The following is a 19,271-nucleotide window of genomic DNA, read 5'->3' on the forward strand; positions in this document are numbered from 1 at the left end:
AAAGGCATATCTCAGACTGGCCAATAAAAATAAAAGATTAAGATGGGCAAAAGAACACAGAAACTGGACAGAGGAACTCTGCCTAGAAGGCCAGCATCCCGGAGTCGTCTCTTCACTGTTGACGTTGAGACTGGTGTTTTGCGGGTACTATTTAATGAAGCTGCCAGTTGAGGACTTGTGAGGTGTCGGTTTCTCAAACTAGACACTCTAGTGTACTTGTCCTCTTGCTCAGTTGTGCACCGGGGTTACTGGTTAGAGCCAGCTTGCTCTGTTCTGTGAAGGGAGTTGTACACAGCATTGTACAAGATCTTCAGTTTCTTGGCAATTTCTCATATGGAATAGCCTTCATTTCTCAGAACAAGAATAGACTGACCAGTTTCAGAAGAAAGTTATTTGTTTCTGGCCATTTTGAGCCTGTAATCAAACCCACAAATGCTGATGCTCCAGATACTCAACTACTCTAAAGAAGGACAGTTGTATTGCTTCTTTAATCAGAACAACAGTTTTCAGCTGTGCTAACATAATTGCAAACAGGTTTTCTAACGATCAATTAGCCATTTAAAATGACAAACTTGGATTATAGCTAACACAACATGCCATTGGAATACAGGAGTGATGGTTGCTGACAATGGGCCTCAGAACGCCGATGTAGATATTCCATAAAGAAATCTGCTGTTTCCAGCTACAATAGTCATTTACAACATTAACAATGTCTACACTGTATTTTTGATCAATAAAGATGTTATTTTAAAGGACAAAAAAAAAAAGCCTTTCTTTCAAAAACAAGGTCATTTCTAAGTGTCCCCAAACTTTTGAATGGTAGTGTAAGCGAATTTGTCCCAATACTTTGGTCCCTAATATGGGGGGACTATGTACAGAAAGTGCTGTAGTTTTTAAACGGTTCACCTGATATGGATGAAAATGCCCTCAAATTAAAGCTGACAGTCTGCACTTTAATAGTCATTGTATCCATATCAAATCCAAATGCTGGAGTGGAGAGCCAAAACAACAAAACGTGTCACTCGCTAGGTTCCCATCCAACTGGCTACAGATTGTCATGCTAATACTCTAGAATCGGCATATAGAAAATGTGTGCAATTTCCCACCAGTGGTGTGTTTCCACAAAATTGACAGTGCGCGATAACGTAGTGCACACAAAATGTACATTTTTGCTTAAGTTTTCATGTACGCATAAAAATAAAAAATGAAATATGTTTCCATTGCATTTTCAACTCTGCTGATAGTTTTGTCACAGAAACTGTTGCATTTAATGGCAAATGTGCCCACTCTGGTCTTGGTACGTGCTCTCTAGCCAACAGCTTGCAGATACAGTGTGGGTAGGTTGTGCTGGGTCTAAAGGCTCTGCATGGTCAATCTGTCATCTGCAGTGGCCGTACAGCATTTACTGCTATATGGTCTCTGCGGAAGTCAGGACATTCATACTTCTTGCGCTTTGCGGAAATGTTGTGAAGGGAGTTGTCAAGGACGTGAGTTTGTGTTAATACAGGACCCCATCCCGCCCCCATCTACTGTCAACCAATCATGTCAATACGGAGCTATACGGAGCCCTCTGCACTGTCACAAATTTTGGGAGGCTCACGGCGATGCGGTACGGAGATCGGTTTGGCCTCCACAAGTCTTCAGGGGCTCTGCAATTGCTTCACGTCTGTAAGAATCACATATGCAGAGCCAGCATAAATTGGCTTTAAATCTACATGATGAGATTATTATGGATAAGAGGTGAGAATATTTTTATTGGTCAAAAATGGCAGTCAAGCACTGATCATCATGTCACCAGAATAAGACCCTCAATATTTATTGGAAAGGGGCATAAAGATCACATTGCACTTTCACCACCCTGTAAAATCCATCACTTCATCTGTAGCCTAATAATCTGCATGGTTTCCTGAGTTGTAGCGGGAGAACCACGCCCCATTACATCGCGTGACTCCAAGTTACCTTCGATATGTTGGTTATTATATCAATATTTGTGCATGAAGGCGTTTCCACTGCCATTTCTCACATTGTTCATTTTACTGACACAAAAATATCCCGACATGTCGAACGAACAAATGATCTGTCAGCATTTATAACATTGTAGCGAAACTTCCTGTTTCCATCAGCTGTTGTTTTTTAATGTTTTTTTTTATATGGTATGATTTTACTGCATAAAAACTGTGGATGGAAATGTGGTTACAGTCTCGATACCTTTGGAGCTCAGTGTTTCTTCTTGTGGTCCTTCAGTAGATGCTTTGGTTAAAGTTGTCTCATAGGACAACTGACGTGAGATTGGGCAGCCAGGTTCATCCTCCGTGTCAAGTAATTGGTTGACAGATTTGAGCCTTTTTTTAGTCCACTGTTTTGTCTTCTCGTGTCCCTTTGCACTGTGGTCCAGATCAACCTTTTCAGCATATCACCTGTCCATATTCTCGTCAAACCTGTGTGAATGGAAATATATTGAACCGGACTGAAAAACAATAAATACATAAACGCAGCCAATACATGTTCAGGAATCATCATAATAGAAGGATCTCACTGTTTGTTGTCTTTCTGTTTGAAATTAATACTTTTATTTGCTCAATGGTAGCCCAAGAGTGATGAAGAAAAACTAGATATCCGTCACACAATAAACATATGAGGTGATGGGCTTTCCCATTTATGGGTTCATTAATGTAGCTTATTGAGAATGTGTGATGGTGCTTTCAAGAGTACTGGGAACTCTGGGAAAAAACGAGGTCAAATAATTACTTCAGTGATCTTAAGGTCGGAAAGTAGGAGCTGTAGAAAGAGACCTTAGTTCCCGACTTGGAATTCTGAGTTGACCACTCAAAAATATTTTTCCCAGTCGGAGCAACGTTTAAAAAAATTTTTTTTTACAAGTTCACAGTTGTCTTAAACGCACTGAGGTCGGAAGTCAGAGTTTTCCGAGTTCCCAAGTGTTTTGAACGTGGCATGAGAGAGTCTGATGGTGTCACTCACTGTCTGACGCAGTCGGGGATCTGCACACGCTCAATAGGGATGTGCTGGGACAGCTCCCGAAGGCTGTCGATAAACTGAAGCTTGCGACTGAATTTGGAGCTGTGAGGAGGAAGGGATCGTAAGCCATTTGTTTTGTGTGACGACACAGAGCCAACATGTAAATAAAATAAATATACAATTAATATTTGTACTATTACAGCTACAAGATCAGGGCGGCTGCTCAAACAGGGCGGCTGCTCAAGGCCATTGTTCTATAGATGTCCCTTTTGCTTCATGGAGTAGCTCAACAACTCAACAACAACAACAGCAACCCTGACCGACTGGACTTGGTGTCTCAGGGGATGGTGGCCCTCACCTGATGAAGGGCTTGATGATGGTGATCAGGGCCTTGATGTACCAGGTTGGGTGTACAATGTACAGACCTTTCAGATTCTTCCTCAACCTATGAGAGAAACAGAATCAAGTTTAAGAGTAAAGGTAACAGTTGTTCATTCAATCTGTCAGTATATCTTCTGTAGATTTACACTACCACTCTCACATCACCATGATTAAACCTTGCCATAAAACATGTATGTCTACCAAAGGTTACTTTAGTGCCTCCAAAAGGTAATTTGGGGCCCAGTCTGTGTGACTCCCCAGGCAGGCGCAAACTGTTAAGTAAGGGGTCTACCTCACTCACCAGTCAAAAGTTTGGACACAGTTACTCATTCCAGGGTTTTTCTTTATTTGGACTATTTTCTAGATTGTAGAAAAATAGTGAAGACATCAAAACTATGAAATAACACATATAGAATCATGTAGTAACCTGTCACGTTCTGACCTTTATTTCCTTTGTTTTGTATTTATTTAGTATGGTCAGGGCGTGAGTTGGGTGGGCAGTCTATGTTTGTTTTTCTAGGTTTTGGGTATTTCTATGTTTCGGCCTAGTATGGTTCTCAATCAGAGGCAGGTGTCATTAGTTGTCTCTGATTGAGAATCATACTTAGGTAGCCTGGGTTTCACTGTGTGTTTGTGGGTGATTGTTCCTGTCTCTGTGTTTGCACCAGATAGGACTGTTTAGGTTTTCGCACATTTATTGTTTTGTTAGTTATTTAATGTCTAGTTCCTTTATTAAAGAACATGAGTAACCACCACGCTGCATTTTGGTCCGCTTCTCCTTCACCACAGGAAAACCCATACATAACCAAAAAAGTGTTAAACATATACAAATATATGTTATACTTTAGATTCTTAAAAATTAGCCACCCTATGCCTTGATGACAGCTTTGCACACTCTTGGCATTCTCAACCAGCTTCATTGGCTACAGAAGATAGCCATATTTGGTAAAAGACCAAGTCCATATTACAGCTTAAATAAGCAAAGATAAACGACAGTCCATCATTACTATAAGACATCAAGGTCAATCAATTTGGAACATTTCAAGAACTTTTAAAGTTTCTTCAAGTGCAGTCGCAAAAACCATCCAAATCTATGATGAAACTGGCTCTCATGAGGACCGCCACAGGAAAGGAAGACCCAGAGTTACCTCTTCTGCAGAGCATAAGTTCAATGGAGTTAACTGCACCTCAGATAAATGATTCACAGAGTTCAAGTAACAGACACATCTCAACATCAACTGTTCAGAGGAGACTGCGTGAATCAGGCCTTAATGGTCGAATTGCTGCAACAACTATTAAAGGACACCAATAAGAAGAGACTTGCTTGGCTTGGGCCAAGAAACCCGAGCAATGGACATTAGACCTGTGGAAATCTGTCCTTTGGTCTGATGAGTCCAAAATTGGGATTTTTGGTTCCAACCGCTGTGTCTTTGTGAGACGCAGAGTAGGTGAACGGATGATCTCTGCATGTGTGGTTCTCACCATGAAGCATGGAGGAGGAGGTGTGATGGTGCTTTGCTGGTGATACTGCCGGTGATTTATTTTGAATTCAAGGCACACTTAACCAGCATGGCTAGCACAGCATTCTGAAGCGATACGCCATCCCATCTGGTTTGCGCTTAGTGGGACTATCATTTGTTTTTCAACAGGACAATGACACCAAACACACATTCAGACTGTGTAAGAGCTATTTGACCAAGAAGGAGAGTGATGGAGTTCTGCATCAGAAGACCTGTTCACCACAATTCCCCGACCTCAACCCAATTGAGATGATTTGGGATGAGTTGGACCGCAGAGTGAAGGAAAAGCAGCCAACAAGTGCTTCGCATATGTGGGAACTCATTCAAGACTGTTGGAAAAGCATTCCTCATGAAGTTGGTTGAGAGAATGCCAAGAGTGTGCAAAGCTGTCATCAAGGCAAAGGCTGGCTACTTTGAAGAATCTCAAATATAAATATATTTTGATTTGTTTAACACTTTGGGTTACTAAATGATTCCATATGTGTTATTTCATAGTTTTGATGTAGAAAATAGTCAAAATAGTCCTTTTCTACAATGTAGAAAATAGTCAAAATAAAGAAAAACCCTGGAATGAGTCGGTGTCCAAACTTTTGCCTGATACTGTACATGGGCCAAGTCAGACAACAGGAAGTGAGAGGGGAAGTTGGCTAGACACGGTCAGGTGTCAAAACACTAGCTCTATTGGAGAAAACATCACAAAGAATAATACTGGTTTTCCAGACACAGGTGAGCCCTACTCCCGGACTGAAAAGCATGCTCAATGTAGAACTATTGAAAGAGCTTTTTCATCCACAAACACTTAATCTTGTCTGGAAACCCATCCAATCCTCACCACTCATCCCCTACCCAGATGGTCATACGCCATCGCAATCTTTGCTCTCTCTCTCTCCCACTACGATCTCCTCTTCTATCATATCATCTCTCCCTTCGATAAATAGTTCTCTGTCTTCTCTCCTGACTCTGCCTGTTCGACCCTACTATCCTCCCTTTCCGCATCCTATAACTCGAACTGTCCCCGTTTCTCCTGGCCGGCTCGGCCCTCCCCTCCTGCTCCGTGACTGAGTGACTCATTGCGAGCTTACAGAACAGGCCTGTGTGCAGCTGAGCAAAAATGGAGGAAAACTAAACTTCTGGAGGACCTATCATCCTGTCACTCCCTCCTCTCTACATGCTCTTCCTCTGTATCCATTGCTAAAACCACTTTCTATCACTCTACATTTCAGCTTCTGCTTGTAACCCTAGGAAACTCTTTTCCACCTTCTCCTCCCTCCTTAATCCTCAACCCCCTCCCTCCTCCCCCTCTGAGGACGACTTTGTCAACCACTTTGAAAAGAAGGTTGACAATACTGTATATGCTCCTCCTTCACTCAGGCTAATGAGTCAACTGGTCCCACTCACACAGAACTACCCTACGCCTTGACAGCCTGCGACTAGTGTCCGGCCGCCCGACAACCTGCCCGCTCGACCACATCCCCTTCTCCCTTCTCCAGATCATCTCTGGCGACCTTCTCCCATTCATCACTCCCCTCATCACCTCACTGGCTTCCCTCATCAATCCCTCTGACTTCAAATGGCCGGAGTCGCTCCACTCCGCAAGAAACCAACACTCAACCCCTATGACGTCAAAAACTACAGACCGGTATCCCTTCTTCCTTTTCTTTCCAAAACACTTGAGCCCACTGTCTCAGACCAACTCTCTTGCTATCTCTCTCAGAAAGATGTTCTTGACCCTGACCGGTCAGGCTTCAAGACGGGTCACTCAACCGAGACGGCTCTTCTCTGTGTCATGGTGGCTCTCCGCACTGCCAAAGCTGACTCTCTCTCCTCTGTTCTCCTCTTTCTAGATCTATCCGCTGCCTTCGACATCATGAACTATCATATCCTCCTCTCCACCCTCTCAGGGCTGGGTGTCTCAGGCTCTGCACACTCTTGGATAGCATCCTACTTGGAAGGTCGCACCTCAGCTTGGATATCTCAGCTTGGAGGTCGGCCCACCATCTCAAGCTCAACCTCGACAAGACAGAGCTGCTCTTTCTCCAGGTGAAGGCCTGCCTGCTCCATGACCTCTCCATCACGGCTGACAACTCCACAGTGTGACCCTCCCAGAGTGCAAAGAACCTTGGTGTGACCCTGGACAACATTTGCACATTCCACTGGCTTCCATTTGAAGCCCGTGTTCACTACAAGACCATGTTACTTGGCTATGGAGCAGCAAGACGAACTGCCCTTCCTTCCCTACCTTCAGGCTATGCTCAAACCCTAAACCCCAACCCGAGTTCTCCGTTCTGCCATCTTTGCTCTTTTGGCCCTCTCACCCCTACGGGAGGGAAGCTCAGTCCAGTCCAAGCTCTTCTCTGTCCTGGCACCCCAATGGTGGAACCAGCTTCCCCCTGATATGTTGTTGTTGTCCCACCTAGCTATCTTAAGATGAATGCAGTAACTGTAAGTCCCTCTGAATAAAGGCATCTGCTAAATGACTCAAATGTAAATGTTCAAAAAATCACAAAAAAATGAGTGTCTGAACTATAGGCAACCTCTAGAAATCCCTGCAGGGTTTTTCTTGGATAATTCCTTACACATATTTGTATAAAGGGAAATAGGATATAATAATATAAATATAATAAATAAATAATATAATATAAAGGGAAATCAAGTTGAGACGTTCATTTCAACAACATACAAAGGTCAGTGTGATGGTCTTAGCAGCTTTTTCCCTCCTGCAGTTCACTTGAGACCTTTACTGGATCCAAACATTTAGCTCAATTATTAGGATTAGACCCAGGTCAAGGTTTACAGCATCAAAGCTTTCTGGAAATATGAGGGATTATGTTAGTAGCCAAGCTGTTCACAAGACTTTGGACACTGTTGTAACCATCCGGAAAAAAATAAGACTCTTTCCATTAGGGCACTCAATGTACAACGTTTTAAAAACGTTTTCCAACGGGAAATGACAATGCGAGTGTTTTTTATTGGACAAGTCCATGTAGTCCGTTCTAGTTTCAGTCCATTTTCTTCCGTTTTGTGCCTAATGGAGAAAAAAACCTGGAATCTACTACCTCTTAGCCTGAGAACTGTAGGTTGGCTGTGCGGGAAGTAAGGAGGAAACTCAAAATTATACTTTGGTTTTGATGCCATCCTCTGGCTGAAGAAGGAGTGCCAAAGCAGGCTCTCGTAATCTTGCTAAGGATGCTAAGGCCCAATGTTACACTATTATTGCCAGCTACTTGCTGTGGGTTACTTTCTATGCTGTATAAGTACATATGGTTGCTACACTGCACATTCAAACTCTCATACACAATTTTTTTAAGTACGCATGGTATTATTTGGGAATATTTACTGAAGGTTTAACTTTATTTTACTGTCTGCTGTTTTAAGTCATTTATTTATTAAATGTACTGGTACTGGTATAAAAGTAGCCTCCTGGTATAACTTTGTGATATAGTTAAATAGTAATTACATAGCAATTACCTAATGAGGTGCAGACTTGTATTAGATCAAGACGAGTCACAAACGTGATGGCTTGAGACTTGTCTTGGTAGCTTCTATTCTGTTTCACTACACGAGAGCGCAACGGTGGTGGACACGACTAGTCATTCCATGGTTTTTCTTCATTTGTACTATTTTATACATTGTAGACTAATAGTGAAGACATCAAAATTATGAAATAATAAATATGGAATTATGTTGTAACCAGAACGGTGTTAAAAAAAATCTAAATATATTTTAGATTTTTCAAAGTAGCCAACCAAATCTAAATCAAATCCAAATCAAACTCTATTTCTCATTTCATGTGCCGAATAGAACAGGTTACAACCTTACCGTGAAATGCTTACTTAAAAGCCCTTAACCAACAATGCAGTTGAAGTAAAAATAATAAAAAGTAAACACAATAAAATAACAATAATAAACACAATAAAATAACAATAATGAGGCGATATACAGGGTGTACCGGTACCAAGTCAATGTGCAGGGGTACAGGTTAGTTTAGGTCATTTGTACATGTAGGTAGAGGTAAAGTGACTATGCATAGATAATAAACAGTGAGTAGCAGCAGTGTAAAAACAAATGGGGGGGATGGGGGTGGAGCAGAAAGAACAGTCTATGACTTAGGTGACTAGAGTCTTCTACAATTTGTTGTACTTTCCTCTGACACCGCCTAGTATATAGGTCCTGGATGGCAGGAAGCTTGACCCCAGTGATGTACTGGGCCGTACGCACTACCCTCTGTAGTGCCTTACGGTCAGATGCCGAGCAGTTGCCATACCAGGCGGTGATGCAACCAGTCAGAATGCTCTCAATGGTGCAGCTGTAGAACTTTTTGAGGATCTGGGGACCCATGCCAAATCTTTTCAGTCTCAAGGGGGTAAAGGTGTTGTCGTGCCCTCTTCACAACTGTCGTGGTGTGTTTGGATCATGATAGTTCGTTGGTGATGTGGACACCAAGGAACTTGAAACTCTCGACCCGCTTCACTACAGCCCTGTCAATGTTGATGGAGGCCTGTTCGGCCCATCTTTTCCTATAGTCCACGATAAGCTCCTTTGTCTTGCTCACATTGAGGGATAGATTGTTTTCCTGGCACCACACTGCCAGGTCTCTGACCACCTCCCTATAGGCTGTCTCATCGTTGTGGTAGCACTGTTGTGTCATCAGCAAACTTAATGATGATGTTGGAGTCACATTTTCTTGTTTGCTTATGGCCTTATATAGCTGGTTGAGTGCGGTCTTAGTACCAGCATCGGTTTGTGGTGGTAAATAGATGGCTACGAATAATATAGATGTCACACCCTGATCTGTTTCACCTGTCCTTGCGATTGTCTCCACCCCCTCCAGGTGTCATTTATTTTCCCAAGTGTATTTATCCCTGTGTTTCCTGTCTCTCTGTGCCAGTTTGTCTTGTATGTTTGTCAAGTCAACCAGCGTGTTTTTTTCCCATACTCCTTTTTCTCTTTGCTAGTCCTCCCTGTTTTGACCCTTGCCTGTTTTCTGGACTCCATTCCCGCCTGCCTGACCATTCTGCCTGCCCTGACCTCGAGCTTGCCTGCCCTTTGGTACCTACTGGACTCTGAACTGGTTTTGACCTTTTGCCTGCACAATACCATTGTGTCTGCATCTGGGTCTCGCCTTGTGCCCTTATAACAGATGAGAACTCTCTTGGTAGATAGTGTGGTCTACAGCTTATCATAAGGCGTGCAATACCTCAAGACGTCTTTAATATTAGACATCATGCACCAGCTGTTATTGACAAATAGACACACACCCCCAGCCCTCATCTTACCAGACGTAGCTTCTCTGTCCTGCCCATGCATAGAAAATCCCATCAGCTCCTTATTATCCGTGTTGTCGTTCAGCCATCACTCGGTGATGGCTGAAGATATTACAGTTAGATATTACAGTTTTTAATGTCCCGTTGGTAGGATACTCTTGATTGTATAACATCCATTTTGTTTTCCAATGATTGCACGTTGGCCAATAGAATGGAGGGTAGTGGGGGTTTACTCACTCACCTACGAATTCTCAGAAGGCAGCCTGACCTCCTCTCCCTTTTCCTCCATCTTTTCTTCATGCAAATGATGGGATTTGGGCCCATTCCTGAGAAAGCAGTATATTCCTCCCGTCTAAATCATTAAATCATATTTTTGTCCAGTTCGAGGTGAGTAATCACTGTTCTGATGTCCAGAAGTTATTTTCGGTCATAAGAGACGGTAGCAGCAGCATTATGTATTGTAACATTATGAACGCAAAAAAACTAACACAATGTCACGTGTGCTCCCTCTCCGGCCTCTAGGTCACCAGGCTGCTCATTATGGCGCACACCTGTCACCATCTTTAAGCGCATCTGCGCATAATGACACTCACCTGGACTCCATCACCTCCTTGATTATCTGCCCTATATATGTCACTCCCTTTGGTTCCTTCCCCAGGCGTCATTGTTTCCTGTCTGTGCGTTGTTCATGTTTCTTGTTTTGTATTATGTTTCGTTCATTCATTAAATTATTCACTCCCTGAACTTGCATCCCAACTCCTAGCGCACACGTTATAGAATGAAGCCTCATCAAAGCGAAGCATCAGGGAGTGTTTTTTGTTGTGTTGGAGGTGATGTTGGGTCTGTCTGTCAGAACCGAAGCTACCTGGGAGGCCTCAGCCGGTTTGTCGGATTCCCATGCCTCGGCGGGTTCAACGGGTTACCCTGCCTCAGCTGGCTCGACGGGTTTCCATACCTCAGCAGGATCGACAAGCTTCCATGCCTCTGCAGGTTCGATCGGCTCCCATGCTTCAGCTGGCTCGACAGGTTCCCATGCCTCAGCTGGGTGAACAGGTTCCCGTGCCTCGACAGAGGCAACCGGGGAGGTCTCAGCCGGCTCATCAGGCTCTCACGCCTCAGCCGGTTCGTCAGGGTTCTGGACCTCAGCGGAGGTGACCGGTCCGCTCCTGATCCCTGGGATCGTCCCTGTGGTTGGTGTCCTGTGGCTGCAGTCACACGCAGGGGAGGGGGTACTGTCACGTATGTTCTCTCTCCGACGCTCTTGGTCGCCATGCTCCCGCGCCTCAGCCGGATCAACAGGTTCCCGTGCCATAGCAGAGGTGACCGGTCCGCTCCTGATCCCCGGGATCGCCATTTTGGTCGGCGTCCTACGGCTGGAGCCGTGTGTCGGGAGGGGGTACTGTCATGTGTGCGCCCTCTCCGGCCTCTATGTCACCTGGCTGCTCATAATAGCGCACACCTGTCACCATCATTACGCACATCTGTGCATAATGACACTCACCTGGACTCCATCACCTCTTTGATTATCTGCCCTATATTTGTCACTCCCTATGGTTCCTTCCCCAGGGGTCATTGTTTCTGTTTCAGTTTCCTGTCCGTGTTTCTTGATTTGTATTATGTTTCGTTCATTCTTTAAATTATTCACTACCTGAACTTGCTTCCCGACTCCCAGTGCACACGTTATACACAATAGCACAGTTGATTAGGAGACCGTAAAACGGCAGCCATCCCCTCCGGTGCCATTCTCTCCCTTTGCCTTGATGACAGCTTTGCACACTCTTGGTATGCTCTCAACCAGCTTCATGAGGTAGTCACCTGGAATGCGTTTCAATTAACAGGTGTGCCTTGTTAAACGTTAATTTGTGTAATTTTTTTCCTTCTTAATGCGTGTTTTTTAAATATATTTTTTTAACCTTTATTCCCGACTCTGAAGTCAGGAGGACTTCAAGAATTAGGCTTTAACCAGACTAATTAGCAACTGGGCTGACTTGACTTTGAGTAGGGACGCTACTATATCATTAATAAAAACAAATTGCCTAGCTGAATAAAATAAAACATGATGTTATATAATGATGTTGAAGCACTTTGCCCTGGTGACATGAAGGTCCTCCAATGCCACAGTTGTTGTATATTTTTAATGTTCCTGCCAAAACCTCTGCTATGAGGTCCTGTTTGTTCAGTAAGACCCACACAGGAAGGGTCCCAAGTGGCGCCGCAGTCTAAGCCCTGCATTTCAGTGCTAGAGGCTTCACTATAGACCCTGGTTCGATCCCGGGCTGTATCACAACCGGCTGTGATCAGGAGTCTCATAATAGGGTGGTGCAGTGCACAATTGCCCAGCATTGTCTGTTTTTTATTTTTTACATTTTTTACACCAGGTAAATTGACTGAGAACACGTTCTCATTTACAGCAACAACATGGGGAATAGTTACAGGGCAGAGGAGGGGGATGAATGAGCCAATCGTAAACTGGGGATTATTAGGTGACCGTGATGGTTTGAGGGCCAGATTGGGAATTTAGCCAGGACCCCGGGGTTAACACCCCATACTCTTATGATAAATTCCATGGGATCTTTAATGACCTCAGAGTTAGTGGGGGGTTTGGCAGGGGAAGGCCATCATTGTAAAATAAGAATTTGTTCTTAACTGACTTGCCTAGTTAAATAAAATGGACCATAGAATACTACAAATCAACAGGTTTTAGGTGGAGTGTTTGCCCTCATTTGTGTACAGCCAGATCTTATCAGAGCAAGATGGACATTAATTAAGCACCACACCCTGGGTCTATTCATATTCAACACAATAATTATGCTTCTACACAAACTCCTAACACAAACAACACGTTTCCACAAGCAGAGTCATATTTCACCAGATGCTGCGTAGGGGAAATTACAAGGTTGGGAAATAAAGGATATAAATCTACAATTTGCGCAATGCTGCTACAGCAAGACATTCGAATCATGGAGGAGCTTCGTGTAATGATCGCATGCGCCCATTTTAGTGGAATTGTGTAAATATTGTTTCAGAAGTTTACTTTTTAATGATCTTTCTTCCACTTGCTTTACTATCGTTGTGGTGAAGGGAAGAGCATATAGCCATGGCTGCGCTTTGACAGAACTGGAAAGTTTTGAATTCTGGGCTACTCGTGAAAATCGGTCGGTTCTAGAAAATACCGCTAAAGTTCAGTGTGGCTCCACAGTACGACATCGTGGGAATCTCGATTCGAAAACTCATTGCCTGCATTTAGACTTACTGCTGAAAGTTTACATTTACACTACACTTGGGGACTTCATTGCGGATTCACAGTGAAAACGTTCTAGGAATCAACCTTCTGAGAGTGGCAGAGGATGCTTTCAGTGTCAGACCCCCCCGAGTGACATTTTCTTAAGTTCTGTATTTCTTTCTTAGGCAAGCCTAGGAATCTAGTATTATTGAATGAATATGGGTTGCCTGTGCAGTAAAGATCAACGTATTGAGAAGGCACGTAAAGAATCAAACAAAAGGATTAATAAACAGCTGCAAGAAGACAAGCATAATAACCAAATGACTTGCCCGCGCCAGTTGCTGCTGTTAGGAGCTGATGAGTCTGGGCAACGCACGATAGTAAATCAGATGCGCTGTTTACATGTGGAACCCACTGCACAGGAGAAAATGCATTACATACAAAACAACAGTAAAAATGCTTCAGGGATGTCCGAGACATTTTTCGAGATGGATGGTATCCATTTTCATGTATCTAATGTTAGAGGTCAGAGGTACGAAAGCAGAAAGTGGATGCGGTGTTTTGCTGACGTGTGGGATGTTATTTTTGTGGTGGACAGCAGCAGCTATGACATGGTGATTCAGGAGGACAGCCAGACCAACGGGCTGCAGGAGGCCCTGAACCTCTTCAAGATCATCTGGAACAACAGGTGGCTAAGGACCCTTCCTGTCTGGGTCTTACTGAACAAACAGGACCTCCTAGCAGAGAAGATTTTGGAGGGGAAATAAAAAATGGAAGAGTATTTCCCAGAATTTGCACACTACACTATGCCGGAATTTTCAACACCAGTACCAGGGGAGGACCTTCGTGTCACCAGGGCAAAGCACTTCATACATGAGGAGTTTCTGAAGATCTGTACAGCAGGCCAACTAGATGAAAGGGACTGTCATCTGGTTTTCACCTGTGCAGTTGACACGGAAAACATCCGGCTCTTCTTCCGTGTCTTGACAGATAGCCAGCTTGGTAGATTTTCGACACTGAGACACTTATTTTTCACCGACTGAGACAAATTTCAATGATTTGATTACTTGAGACTTAATTACCTTGGCATAAAATAAAATAACTTGATATTTGATTGCAGTTGCCAGATCTCACAATGCCTGAATAGGTGTTGAACATATCCACTAACCACATCATATAATATAGCACTCTGACTGCAATGTTGATGACTGCAATTTATTCGCCCTGGAACTTGGCCTACGACTTGTAGACTCCGCTGACATGAGATACTTTTGAGTTAAAATATTTTTCTACTTTTTTGTTACTCACTGTGGCATATAGTTTTCTGAAATAGAACCGCAAACCAAAGCCAATTTGAGTAAACAGAACTAACCTTCTGTCAACGGTGGTGTAACACTCTCTGAGCCAGCCAATGGTGGGGAGCTTGTCACGCTGGGCCATGGCACACAGGTACACAATGACGTAGTTCTCCGCAACCATCAGGTCCAACGTTCCCACAACGTACCTGCAATGTTTAGTGGTGCTGTGGTTAGGAATGTCGACCTGAAAAGTGGCCAATTCAGATAGTGTTTTACTAAGACTGTGGCTTCTCATCAATTAGCTCTCAGACCTGAACAGGTTGTCCATGACATGCTGGTAGTTCTCCATGTTGTTTTCAGGGAGATAGCAGGAAGAGAACACAATGATGTCATTAGACCCTTCTCCATAGTAACCTGGAAGGAAAACAACATTTGGATGAGGCAAAAATGAACATGCAAAAAATAAGTGAAGATGCTCATTCTGTCATCTGAGTTGATCGCACAACAAACGGTCACATTATCCGAATTCCATGAGCCTGAGGAAAGCTCACATTCTTGCATAATGTCGGTTAGGTAAGTGCGACAGATTAAGTGAGTGCTGGGGTTCTGGACTCACCCCCATGTGACAAGACTCGAAGGAAAGGTTCCAGTACACTCATGTTGACCAGACTCTCCTGAAGTGGATCTCCTGTGCGGAACCGGCGCCACCTAGTGCCCTGGCTGTCCACTTGGTCTTGGTCAAGAGAGCCCACTCCCATCTGCTCTGGTACTGACCCACGGGCCTTATGGAAACGGGATGCCACTCCCAGACGAAGCAGGTCATCTGTGAATGGGAATAATGTTTCAATGGTCAATTTCCCATACCGTACTGTAGATAACAAAATGCATAGATGGAGAGTGGTTGTGTACTGTCTATAATATATTATATCTATGGCGTCAAGATCACCTAATGCAAAGCATATATAAAGGGAATAGCTATATATTATGAATTGCCCAAAATAGCCTATTTGTGTCTATCCCATGGGAACAATATAATCAAAGTGAAAGTTGTTCAATAAGTTCATTGGCTGATCTTGGACCTGTGAGTGAAGAAACGGACCAAAGATAAAGGCTGTTAGACTGTCCTGTCCACTGCACCCAGTTCTCACCCTCCAAATCCATGTCGTGCACTGGAAAATGGAGGGACTCGCTGTCCGAGGGCGTTTCCATGGCATCCAAGTCGATGTCCAGCCCCAGATCGTCGTCATCAGGGGAGGGAGAGAGGGCAGCTGTGGCATAGTCGTCGGACACCGCCGAGTCACTGCGATCCAGTGTCAGACTTAGGGCGGGAGCCACCAGACGCTTCTTCCTGGGTCGGGGCCCTGTCAGAGCCAGGCTGCTGGGCGGGGCTACCATGACATTTAATCCTCATGATTTGCATTTATATGGAGCTTTATAACAGTGACTGTGATGTTACAACATTGCCATTTTGAATTGAAGTGTTACCTGGCCTGTCATCGGCAGCTAATGTGGGGTTCCCCAAGACTGCTTCTGTGCCATGAGCATTACTGGGAGGTGACCTACAATGGTTAGAGAGGTCAACAATTACATTTCTATGGAATTCTTATTAGATATAGGTGTTTCATTGTGAAAAAACACTTGTTTGGATATTTGGTATGTTGATAATATAACAAGAACAATTCAGTCTGATGACCATAACCTCTCACCTGGGAATGTAAATGTCCTCCTTCTCCATTTCTTGCTCTTCCTCTCTTGGCTCCATGTTGTTGCTGTGCAGGTTCTCAGTGCCAAGTTTCCTGAATGGATGTTGTCAAGAGTAACAGACCTTTTGGCCCGGAGAAATGAAAAGTCCAAACCGCTATTACAACTCAGGAGCAACTTTAGCTGTGACTTCATATGTTTATTTGAGGAGAATAAAGAGTGTAAAAAAGAAAATGATGACGAATGTCATGGACATAGGGTAACAAGTAAATACTGTAGCACCTACAGGTTCGTGTCAGATCAGTTCTGCCAAATGATCGTATAATGAGGGATTTGTTCCTGTCCTGGCCTCTAGTGGAAAACGCACAGTGTTCATTTGTATTGAGTGCAATAAAAGTAGTGCGCCATATAAGCCAAGGCTTGTCAACAACCATTGTCTGTCATCATGTTGTACTTTCTTCTTCAAAGCTTGTGTCATAATGAAAAGGTAGAATCACTTGTAGAATATAAGACCCTTACACCAGTGCGAACACATTCAATTGCACCCAATATCACCAAGTTTGTCTTGGTTAGATTCATGTGAATACGTGGTGAACAAAACTTGAGACAGGAACGCATGTGCACAGACACAATACAAAGCAACAAATGTGTAACGTTACCTTGTTGGTGGTGTTTTGGTTGACAGGCCGACAAAAACTTTTCAATGCCTTTGTTAAAAGTACAGCAACTGCGCCATGAGTAACCTTTGAGTGAAAGAGGTAAACGTTATGGTTTTGCTGATCTCATGACGAAGCCTCAGATTGCACTGACACAATTGCCACACCTGAGAGTCAAGGTGTGGTGTATTTATTGCCAGTGCAAGCCCATCCCGGTAACCGAGGCAACGGGAATTAACTGCACAAGCTCCGCTTTAGGGTGAAAACATGCACGTACATGCAATGCTTGTTCAGAATTCATGCAGTGTTGGCTATTGGGCTGTATGACATAACAGAGAATCAAACAAAAGAATCAGCACTGAAACTCGTGATACATGATTGAGTTTTTTTTTTTCATTGTTATTTAATACTATAAAACACATACAGACATCCTAATACCTATTCTGAATCTCAAATGTATGGCCTACTGTAGATTTGAAAGGTCCATAGAAAATTGACCCCCGAGATTTTGTACCCAAGTATGTTTTGTGCACCTGGTACTTCCTTGGCTATCTACACATTATTTGCTGGCTCAGCGTTGCACCATGAGTACTTATCTTGTCATTTTGAGTAGTTAACATTTTTCATAGTAATCACATCCCTCTTCAACATTTCCTCATTCAGTCACCACAAACTGCCTATGTATCTTAAATATGTTTAGAAACAAGAGAAATTGCCAAGCATTCATATACTGATAAACATAGGGGTTGACCTTTGGAGTTGACAAAGCCCGTTTGATAGCTTAGGTCTTTGCTTTCCATCTGCAATGTGTGATATAGTGCCTTCAGAAAGTATTCATACCCCTTGACTTATTCAACATTTTATAGTGTTACAGCCTGAATTCAAAATGGATTACATTGATTTGGTTTCTCACCCATACCCCAGAATGGCAAAGTGAAAACATGTTTTTAGACATTTTTGCAAATGTATTGAAAATAAGTATTCACACCCCTGAGTCAACACGTTGTAAAGGCACCTTTGGCAGCGATTACAGCTGTGAGTCTTTCTGTGTAAGTCTTTAAGAGCTTTCCACACCTAGATTGTACAACATTTGCCCGTTATTAAAAAATTCTTCAAGCTCTGTCAAATTGGTTGTTGATCATTGCTAGACAACCATTTTCAGGTCTTGCCATAGATGTTCAAGTAGATTTAAGTCAAAACTGTAACTCAGCCACTCAGGAACATACAATGTCTTCTTCGTAAGCAACTCCAGTGTAGATTTGGCCTTGTGTTTAAGGTGAATTCATCTTCCAGTGTCTGGTAGAAAGCAGACTGAACCAGGTTTTCCTCTAGGATTTTACCTGTGCTTAGCTCTATTCCTTTTCTTTTTTATCCTGAGCGGTTGTCCTCATGGTGAAACTCCTGAGCGGTTTCCTTCCTCTCCGACAATGGAGTTAGGAAGGACGCCTGTATTTTTGTAGTGACTGGGTGTATTGATACACCATCCAAAGTGTAATTAATTACTGCACCATGCATAAAGGCATGTTCAGTGTCTACCAATAGGTGCCCTTCTTTGTGAGGCATTGGAAAAACTCTGGTCTTTGTGGTTGAATCTGTGTTTGAAATTCCCTGCTCGATTGGGGGACCTTACAGATAATTGTATGTGTGGGGTACAGAGATGAGGTAGACATCATGCTAAACACTATTCAATGCAACTTATTATGTGACTTGCTAAGACATTTTTTGCTCCTGAACCTATTTAGGCTTGCCATAACAAAGAGGTTGAATACTTATACTAATTTCAGCTTTCAATTTAAAGTACATTTGTAAAATATTATTATATATATTTTTTTAAACATAATACCACTTGACATTATGGGGTATTGTGTGTAGGCCAGTGACAAGAAATCTCCATTTAATCCATTTTAAATTCAGACTTTTAACACAACAAAATGTAGAAGAAGAAAATAATCAGGTGGTGCGATGAATGCTTTCTGAAGGCACTGTCTATGAACACAATGACATGTTGAGGCATGACCAGGAATGGGTGAATGCACACGCGCACACACAGCATACGGTGGGGAAATGGTGAGAACACACCCTAAGAGAAATTAGACACTGCTGACTGGTGGAGTTCGAGATAGTTAGTGATAGGCACCAAATATTCCAATAGTGCCTTGTAGAAAGGTTAGCTTTAGGTTATGATTTTGAATCAGACCAATAACCCAGAATCGGTTAGAAGCCTGAATTAAACCTGACGACAACACAAACTC

General features: G+C 43.1%; 1 protein-coding gene and 1 pseudogene across 2 annotated transcripts; one reads left to right on the forward strand and one right to left on the reverse strand.

The window, feature by feature from the left end:
- Positions 1-469: 469 nt before the first annotated feature.
- Positions 470-17,193, reverse strand: LOC115128432 (BCL2/adenovirus E1B 19 kDa protein-interacting protein 2-like). Of its 2 annotated transcripts, XM_029658277.2 has the most exons (10): positions 17,023-17,193; positions 16,369-16,487; positions 16,148-16,221; positions 15,811-16,050; positions 15,279-15,485; positions 14,974-15,076; positions 14,737-14,868; positions 3,335-3,421; positions 2,980-3,078; positions 470-2,438 (listed from the first exon to the last, which is right to left on the reverse strand). In XM_029658277.2, the coding sequence occupies exons 2-10, from the start codon at positions 16,422-16,424 to the stop codon at positions 2,414-2,416; spliced, it is 1,023 nt and encodes a 340-aa protein (XP_029514137.1). In that variant the 5' UTR covers positions 16,425-16,487; positions 17,023-17,193; the 3' UTR covers positions 470-2,413. The 2 variants fall into 2 exon arrangements, with proteins under 2 accessions (XP_029514137.1, XP_064873824.1); XM_065017752.1 differs by lacking the exon at positions 17,023-17,193 and having other exon boundaries at positions 16,369-17,005.
- On the forward strand, positions 13,015-16,793 carry LOC115128433 (guanine nucleotide-binding protein G(s) subunit alpha-like; annotated as a pseudogene).
- Positions 17,194-19,271: the final 2,078 nt, after the last annotated feature.

This window comes from Oncorhynchus nerka, linkage group LG4 (assembly GCF_034236695.1).
Source record: "Oncorhynchus nerka isolate Pitt River linkage group LG4, Oner_Uvic_2.0, whole genome shotgun sequence".
Taxonomy (NCBI): domain Eukaryota; kingdom Metazoa; phylum Chordata; class Actinopteri; order Salmoniformes; family Salmonidae; genus Oncorhynchus; species Oncorhynchus nerka.